The sequence below is a fragment of the Neolamprologus brichardi genome, chromosome 14 (genome assembly GCF_056152115.1).
Source record: "Neolamprologus brichardi isolate AB-2024 chromosome 14, ASM5615211v1, whole genome shotgun sequence".
Lineage (NCBI taxonomy): Eukaryota > Metazoa > Chordata > Actinopteri > Cichliformes > Cichlidae > Neolamprologus > Neolamprologus brichardi.
In genome coordinates this window covers 13,947,912-13,957,774 of record NC_142117.1, presented here as the reverse complement: position 1 = coordinate 13,957,774, position 9,863 = coordinate 13,947,912, and the positions used below count along the sequence as shown (strand labels likewise).

The 9,863-nt window shown below is 38.9% G+C and overlaps 1 protein-coding gene across 12 annotated transcripts in view; it reads left to right on the top strand.

Moving 5' to 3' along the window:
- The first annotated feature begins 7,977 nt into the window (after positions 1-7,977).
- Positions 7,978-9,863, top strand: part of mecom (MDS1 and EVI1 complex locus) — a 122,626-nt gene continuing 120,740 nt past the window's right edge. For all 12 annotated transcript variants that reach the window (XM_035911651.2, XM_035911646.2, XM_035911644.2 and 9 more), the window contains exon 1: positions 7,978-8,259. In XM_035911651.2, the coding sequence (XP_035767544.2) occupies positions 8,223-8,259 (37 nt within the window). In that variant the 5' untranslated portion in view covers positions 7,978-8,222. The remainder of the gene's footprint in view (positions 8,260-9,863) is intronic.

The following is a 9,863-nucleotide window of genomic DNA, read 5'->3' as shown; positions in this document are numbered from 1 at the left end:
TGTCTGCCTCTTAATTTTTAGAGTGGAAAATGGCAAAAAACAAAAACAAAGTTCTTCTCTGAAAAGTCACACATCTTTCTTCATTGTTTTATTACTTAAAAAAAAAACACTGACATAAAACATAAGGAATAACAAACCAAGATATAAAATCTAAAGGGTACATCCGACTTCATGATTATTTTCTATGCCAGTGAGCTACTTTTGCAGTTGTACAGTATACTGCAACATAAACATAATTGCCTAGCTGGATTTTCTCTCCAGTTTCTGGAAAGTTAAATAATTAACTTCTCATCCTATAAAACCTGTTATATTGGATGGGCAGCCTGGAAGATCCTTAAGGGGCGGACTGTGTAAGACCCATGTGGCACAGAGCCTCCTCACAGCTTATCAGCCCTGCCAAAAACCATGTTATTGTGAGCAAAAGCTATAACAGACTGACATGTGTCTGCATCACTGTGATAAGTTGACTCTGAGATATCATCAAGAACACAAAGCCCTTCACCACTTTTAAGAGCAGAGAATGAGTGTAAAATCTGATGAAGCAGTACGCAACTGCCCTCCTTTGAGTCACGAACACCCTATGTTGTGAAGTAGAAATAGAATGATACAGTTGGTATAAACACTCTTTTCTAATACAATGAAAACACTGTTGGGCCCAAAAGGTGGCATAAGACAGGAACAAGTTCATAGGTTTTATTTACCAGTGGAAGTCTATGGATGAATACGTTTGTTTTGTTTGTGCAGTGGGGAATATAGACAGGGAGGAAATGGTGGATAAAGAGGACAGAGAGGTAGGGTCATCTGGGAAAACAGGGGGCGTATTCCAGGGAGAGCTCCTTTTCCAGAGGTAAACAGGCAGAGAGGGATCGCTGGGTGACTGACACCTGACAATATTGAAACAGGAGAGGATAGGATGAAGTGGCTACTGGGAATAATTAAATCAAATCACTTGTATTGTCACATCACATTACTGGTACACTGGCAGCACATGTGAGTGAAATTCTTGTGTGCAAGCTTCCCAAAAGCAACAGTGGTGTTCAAAATACAAGAAACATAAAAAACAAAACAAAATATGAGAAATATGAGAAAAATAAGAATAAATATATGTACAAATATAAGAATGTATGCACATTACTAAATATGCATATTACGCTATCTCAGTCCCTGAATGATTTTTGCTCTGCCTGAGCAATCAGTGTTTTTGAGTACTAGGCAAAATCATCTTTTCACACTCACATTCAGAAAGTTCTTTATTCTGCTGTATGTGTACGGCAGTTTTATCATGCATACAATCCCACTATGCACTGGGGGATATTTAGGGTTCAGTATCTTGCCTATGAACACTTCAGCTTGCAGACTGGAGCACCTGGTGCTCAAACCACTGAACTTCCAACTGGTAGACAACCTGCTCAATCTCCTGAGCCCAAACTGCTCTAAAATAGGCCCTGTATTTAAGGCCCTTAAGTACAGTGAGGGCTGGTGAGCTCATGTGAGTCCCACCAGAGACCCAGCTGAGATTGGTGTCCAGTCTCACTTTTACACACTCTATGGTTTCATGCTCAGCAGGGATAGACCAACGCTGTAGTTACTGGGTAGAGACCTTTAACAACATAACCCTCCAAACAAGTATGAGTGACAATTACTACCGTTCAGAACAACCTGCAGTTCCTGACAAACTGCATTCTTGACTATGGCCAGACAGTTCATTTTAAACAGAAACTATGTTGTCCACCATAACTCAAGAGGAGATACCAAAGCTCAGACAGACAAACCTGGGCTGGTTCTGCAATTCTTAAGAGCAGGCATATGTATCTGTGCCATGTCAGGAACTGGCACAGAGCTGTTTGAGGTCTTAGCCTCAAAGACATCTATGGTCCCATTGACTGTTCTCATTTTTTGTAATGCTTAACAATTTTGTGAGCAGACAATTGGTAGAAATTAAGAAGGTGGATCTGCTGCAATGGAGAATCAGGTGACATCATTTTAAGCAACAACTCAGGACCTGTATTGGGAGCTGGAACAAAAACAAAGCTACCACAAGACAAATAGGCAGAGTTCATTCCACAACAAATCTCAGTTTCACTCCTGTCAAGTTGTGTATCAAGTGGCAAAGGTGAGTTCCTGGAAGCCATCGTTCACCAGCTTCGCAGGGTGGTTGACTGTCACACCTCCAGGAAGAGTTGGTGCCTATGCTATTACCAGACTGTAAGACTCACAGCCAGCACAGAAAGCCTCTTTTCCTGATGAGGAAACCACTCAATGTCCAATGTCAGATTCCTAAAAACACTCAATGGCCTTAGACCAGCAGCATTACCACACAGATTTAAAACCATATCATTTGGACCCTTTTTAGGATAGGATAATATGTGTGACACTATAATTTTATGGAACCATGCATGTGAATGTGCATGTAAAAATGGCACAATGTTGTACTTGAGACAGCTGCCATCACTTCTATGACTGATTGTTTTTTTTGAGCCATGAATGAATCAAGGTCAGGTAAAACAATGAGAAGAGATAGGTTCAAATGTCTGACTTGCAAATGTCAAACTTTCAAAAGCACAACCTGCTAGAATTTTGGTGAGTCTGGAACATAAAATGTATTATTGCTTTAAATGATTATAAAACACAAATGGTACACTAAAAAGAAACAACTTATATTTAACTTGGGGGAAAACTGAGCTGCTTTGTTTCAGTTTTCACAGCAAGTACTTGAAGATTATCACTTAGATGTCTATAGCAGGTATTATGGGAAGAATTGCACTAATTATACTAAACATCATTTGTATTTGTGGGCAGAACGGCAGTTTGTTGGTTAACCCTGTTGCCTCACAGCAAGAAGGCACTTTGAGGCAAGGACCTGGGTTCAAAACCTTTCTGTGTGGAGTCTGGATGTTCTTCCCGTGTCTGCGTGTATTTTCTCTGACTTCCTCTCACCGTCAAAGACATGCAGTTAGTGGAGGTAAGGTTAACTGGTGATTTTAAATTGCCCATAGGTGTGAGTGTGAGTACAAATGCTTGTCTGTCTCTCTGTGTTAACCCTTCACCTGTCCAGGGTGTACCTCGCCTCTCGCCCTATGGCAGCTGGAACAGACTGAATTGGATAAGAAGAAGAGAATGGATGGATTACCATTAGTAGTGTAGCCATGAATTGTTTTTGTCAGACGTAACATAACAGTGTTATGTTCCATCTTGATTTGATATAGCTTAATTAAAACAAAAGAGCTCAAGTTTACAGCAAATACTAATCTCACAAGAAACAAGAACAACGACAAGACAAAAACAGAGGATCTTTTTTTTTTACCATCCTAAAAATGAACTGTGTATGTCTAAATAACACTATAGCTTGTTATGACTCATATTATAATTTCTCTGTCCCATTTTTCACTTTTAAGTGCCTTGCAGAATCTTCATCCTGGCTATGGAGAGGCCAATATTTGTGGCAAAAGATCAGAGAAAGATTCCTGATGGTCATTGGAATAAACCTCTCAATACATACATGTGGTTAAGATGGCTGTAAAGATTTCAAGTTTATTTTTATGTTGTCTGGTTCAAGTTCAGATGAACAGTGCTGTGAGCAGTCAGCTGCCTGCATTATTGGAGGTTATTGACTTTTTCTGTGGCCTAAGCATCCATTTGTGTGTTTCTTTAATTGCTCTGCAACCGGGAACCTGACAAGGATCCCACTGTCTGTTGTTACTGGAAACGGGAATAAATTAGCCTGATCGATTGTCCTATTGATTACATCTCAGATCTCTCTTTTGATGTGACTGGTGCAAGAGGACCATCAGTTGCAAATTGATGGGATGAGTGTGTATCTTGTCTCATGTGTGGCGTGGGAGGAGGGAATCAGACCCGCTCATCAACCAGTCCTCAGAGATTAATATGTCAACCGACAACATCAGCCCTATCAATAGTACTTTCACAAATTGTCTCCGGAGCGCATCGTAATCTGTATGCCCTGCTGGACTCTGAGGGCAGACGCAGTTAAAATGCACTTTACTTCAGTACCAGCCAGGCCAGCCCATTAATCTCTCACTTTTACCTTCTGCTTTTAAGTTTTTCTTCTTGTGGTCCAATGATAAATTTCACAGTTTGTGAGACTTGTTATCATGCAGTCCTCTATATTTCAAGGAAGAGGTCCATAGTCTATGTGCATCTACCTGGGAAGTACTGACAGGGCTGACGTTTGGCTGCTGGATGGTTACACACTGACAGTCACTCATACTTTATTTTTTAGAATCTCAAACATTCCTGGATGGCATCCACTAGAGGGGGGTATAGTATAAAGAAAGACTTTCAACGAGTTCGGCCTTCCGTACACATCGACACAGCCTGAATTAATAATAAAAATAATAAACGTGAGCATAAAAGGAATATCACATTTTCCTATTTGGGGTTTTTATTAATTGTACTACTCTAAAAAAAAAATCATCCAAGTTTAAAATTTGGAGTGTGACTATGTCTTTTACAATTATAATCAGTGTCAACCTTGTTCCGTCGCTGAAAAACATGTTTCCAAAGAACGATATATATTCTTTTATCTCATTTTAATTATGATGTGCTATGTACATATTTCTACTAAACAAACCAACTGATTTATTTTTTTAAAAAAACAAACAAAAAAACAACTAACTACCTCTACCTTTAAAAAAATACATCTGACGTTGTATTATCTGATAATACAAAAATAAGTATAAGAAAACAGAGCAAAGAATTTCTTCCAGGAAAAAAATGTGATTAAATGGTAAAACCATTATAAAAACACTGCAATAAATAAAACGACATCATTTGCACCTGGTAGGCAAGCTAGGATAAATGCTCTCAGACTGTGCTGTGCGTTCATATTTACAAATAGAAATATTGTTTATAATGTCTGTTTTTAAACCCTGCGAGGGACAGGAACGTTTAAACTGTATTTAAGGAGTTGTCTTTTTTTTCAGCCTACACATTGTTTTTATTTTAACTGAGGGTATTGCCAAGTGTTTTCCCAGTGAAGATGGATTAATGTCTCCAGCGCAGTATTATTATACTGCCTTAGCGGTTCTTTGTGCGGCTGATTAAACCGATAATTCTCCACACAGGTGCAGCCACACAGGGGCAGCACGCACCGGACAAAATAATAACTGTCTTTAAGAAAAAAATATATATATATACGTATAATAATAATAATAATAATAATAATAATAATAATAATAATAATAATAAAGTCAGTACAGTTATACAGGTCTACAGTAGGACACCAAAACTACCAAAATGTGGCCTAAGTTTTCCATTAACGATTATCTGTCTGTTTTTAATCATTCTAAACATATTTTGTATTTATATTATTATTCAATGAAAAGACAAATGTAGTTATTATTATTATTATTATTATTATTATTATTATTATTATTATTATTATTATTATTATTATTTAATTAAAAGTGAAATAAAATGACACTTATACTGTGTGCATTTTAATGTCGAAGTTAACATCATCAAATAACGTAAATATCCACATTTTACATCCTTTATTTTGATCGCGCAGACTGGTTTGGTGGGACAACGTGGTGATAAATATCACTGTTGATCACTTGATTGATTAGGCTACGTTGCTTAAAGGTCATGCGGGCCCTGGTAATTTCCTTGCGCCGGAGGCTCCCTTTTCGCTTTTAGTCTCCACAGCCCCTTGTTCAGATCGTGTTATTTTTTAACCCCTCCACAGCTGAACCCGCCGTTGCATTACAGTAAACCTCCCAAACGCTTTCTGTTTCAGGCAAGTTTTCTTCGTTTTACGCAATTTGGAATTTAACTTTTTTTACATGCGGACTTAACGTTAAGTGCAGATGTGAGGCTGCCTTAGTGCTTGGAATTGGTGTCTGGAGCCCAATTAATGTCTAATAATTACAGCCCACGGGGCTCTCTCTCTGCACTACTATCGGGATCAGCGTGTCGTGAAAAAATATGTAGTGGGGAAAATGCTCCGAAAGGGGAGAAGAAGACTGAAGAAGAGAAGAGTGAGTTATTGCGGTGAATGAAAACTGTTTCCATTTAGGATAATTGAGCGCCCTGCCTGAAGCTCTCTCTCTCTCCCTCTCCCTCTCAGTCGGTGTGCGGTGTGTTTTGTGCACGCCCGACGCGCCACCTTCACGGTGTATAGGCGCAACCCACTTAATAGCACCATTTATGTCATTATATAGTAAAGGCAGGGTGAGGTACAACCACAATAAAGTATCAGCATTAACCTCTCAACTCTGCCCTTTAAGTGAACACAGAGCTACATAAATAAAATCAAATAAAAATATAGAATATGTTAATAGAGGCATGCACAGTATGTCTGTTGGCGTTGCCAGTTGAGTATAACCGGTGTGTATTTTTACAGTGAGATTCGGTGTGTCTTTTTTTTTTTTTTTTTTTTGCCCCATCAAAAGGGTCCGAAATCAAATCCTTCAGAAGATAAATGTGATCTGCAGAAGCTGAAAGTGTGTACAGAGGTTTTCATCCGCAGTAAAAATCGGCGTGGACGTGTGAACACACTACATTATCTAAATTTGACCAGTCTGTTATTTCATTCATTCATTCATCCATTCACTCTTTTCTTTTTCGCCAGAAGATATGATGTCACAAGTTCAGCCAGTTTCTGCGCACTTTAGAATCGATAGCTCAAATTAAAACAGCCATTAATGTGCTCATCTGCAAGAGGAGCCATATCTCCTGTGGGTCTAATTAATTGCCAATTACTTTAATTATAATAGGCTCCCACTGCACAGGGATAAACAAGATATCAGTTTTTGATGTGTGGGTCCGATTTTACTGATTTTATTTGTTGTTACCAAATAAAATGAATTATACCGAGGATCTGCTTTCCGGTGTGTGGTTGGTGCTCTGTTTCTGCTGATGACTCTGTTTCAAAATGTGTCTCTGTAATGCAATAAATGAAATGAAGTGAGTATACTAAGTTGCTTTTTGCCTGGACGGCAATCATAAAACAGTGTGGCCCTTAAAATCCACAGGAGAAAAAGGAGACGTCTGTTCCACCTGCAGAGGTGGGGGTGTGGAGAAAAGGCTTTTCTTTCTTGACAGAAACCCTCTCCTTCGCAGTTAAATCAAGTAAAAACATCCTTTTGGAACATTCAGCAATTACCACGAGATGAAATTCAACAGAAACTACTCAAAAGAGCATTAATACTAAGCTCTTAACGTATTAATAATTGTCAGCGGAGTGACACAAAGAATTATAAAAAAAAAGGAGGAAGAAGAAGGAGGAAAAGAAAACGTGGCCACTCTCATATTAAAGCTGTCAGTCGGGTGCCCAAGCGGGTGAGGGAGGGGGAACTTTTTAATTCATTTTCCAGTGCTCGGGATAATGTTCAAGAACACAATTAAAATATATAAAATCTTTAATGACCACACTCAGCATCGGCAATTCAAGTGAGCATTGATTAATGTGAGGTCATTTAAAGAGAAAAGGTGCGCTGTAAGGATTGAGAGTAAGGATCGTTATAATTAATGCTCTCGGCACTCCATAGATCCGGGGTGCTGACTGCACTGCAAAAAATAGCTATCCATCTTTTTTTAAAGAAAAAAAAAGCGTGCAGGGCTCAATCTGAAAAACCTTTTTTTAATGTCTTTAAAAAGTACATAAAATCTATTGCATGAGGCAGAGTAACTAGAGTGAACTTGTTGGGAAAGTTTTCAGTCTAATTTTGTAGTGAATCGCCGCTTTATTATTTTAATCCACCAATTTAGGTCTTTGTAAGGAGGGGTTTTGTTTTGTTTTGTTTTGTTTTTATCAAAATACATAGAACCGTAAGTCTTCCATCTAATGAATAGACTTCAATTTAAAAGTTTTGTAAAGTTTTGGGGTTTAAAAAAAAGAAGAAAGAAATAACACACGGCTAAATGTGAAACATCAACTCTTGACATTTTTTGCAGTGTGCCCCGCTTTCTCACTCTGTGGTCGTTTGAAAAACTGACACGAAATGAGATGTCCGCGATTCACTCATCTTGACCAGATCAGGTTAATATCAAAGTGATAAATCGTCCCAAACTTTTTCTGGCACTTGCTGCCGGCAGATTTCTGGCTGTGCGCATGTGCGAAGGTGTCCAGACTGACAATGCTGGAGAGATAGCGCGTTTGGATTGAGAAACCCAGAGAAAAAGGACAGAGAAAAAACAAAAAGGAGGAAAAAAAGATTGACGAAAAAATCCAAACAAACCCACGCCGAGAGACTGGCACCATGAGGTCCAAAGGCAGGGCACGGAAACTGGCCACGAGTAGGTGCAACATCCCTTTCTTTTTTCTCTTGAAACATGCCATCTTATATACCTATAGACTGTCGCTGTTATCACTGCTTCTATTAATAGTTTCTGTTACGATTTCGTTTCCACGAGGAGACCCGAACCCTCACTTTCACCCGCTTAAAAACAAGAAAAAAGAGCAAACCGTGATGTTGTCGCGAAGAAAATAATGAAAGTCGAGCAGAAGTAGAGCGTAAACTTTACAGTTGAGGGTGCGATGGAGGAACTTTGTGCAAGGCGTCCGCTCCAGTATTGGAATTGCTCGTTGCATGTAGTGGGCGCTGTAGTGTAACGTGGTGTATTGCGAGTTAAAAAATCCCATGTCCAGTGCATCGGCAGTTGTGTTGCACTCGCTGCACGCTGCTGCTGTGGGCTGCGGGTCACTTCACTTTCCCGGGAGAAACTTGGAAAAACAAGTAAAGCGAAAGTGGAGCGAAACGAGGAGAAAACGGCGATTTAGAGACGCTAAAATGATTCGGGGAGTTTCCTTCCTTTCTTTCTTTCTTTCTTTCTTTCTTTCTTTCTTTCTTTCTTTTTTAAGTCTTGTTAGTGTGTTTGAGTCACGCAGTTCATTCCGGAGGTCTTATTAATATATAATTTGTAGCATTTGCTAAATTCTGTGTCACCTGTGAATAAAAGACATTGAGACGTGTATATTTTATATTACTTTTAACGCTACAGTGTTACACTTTACGGACTTTAAAGTTTAGATTCATCACTACAGGATGCAGGCTTCTTACGAATGCAAAATCCATTCAGGATAAAATGATAACTTGAAATATCCACTGATGTTTGATTAAATTAAATGCCACCGTCGCCGTTTATTTACTTGCTTGAACCTAATTAACGTCATGGAACGAGATGATCATGCTACAATAATTTTCAAAATGTATCTATTTTTTTTTTTAAAATGCGGTTCTGTGCTGCGTTCGCTCTCTTTTTAGTTGTGACGCTGTTTTTTTGTTTTGTTTTGTTTCATGTCTAAATGTAAGATGCGTTTGTGCCTTCACCTTGAATTGTAATGCAAACTCTGGCAAGTCACATCCAAGAAGGCTACAGTGCAATGACCGAGGCCTGCAAGATTTCAGGTGTTTACAGAAATGTTCATATTGAGGAGGTTTACTGCGTTTAAAGATCTGCGCGTATGTCGTTGGAGTTCAGCTACTTGCACGGAATAAAACGGTGTAATTGTAATTTGTGAAACGCCCCGGGCAGCTGGTCATTAACAAGCAGGCTCCACAGAAGTTTTTTTTTTTTTTTTAAGACTGCACGTGGTCAGGTGAAACCGAGTTCTAATGTAATTATTTGTCCGCACAGAAATGCAGCATAATGCAGACAGTCTGATGAAGCTTAATTGACGTATTCTAAATATATAAACTGCTTCACTGACCTTCTGGAGCTTCAGAAAATCCTGTGACTCCTGTGAAGATGGTGCACAGGTTATGTAAACACACAGAACGTCATCGTGCACAGTACAAAAACAGTCCTGTGAGTTTTTTATTGTTATTATTTATGATTTTGTTTAGAAATGCAGAAAACGAGCAGCTGCGCGGAACTTTCTTTGCACACAATTAAAGCTA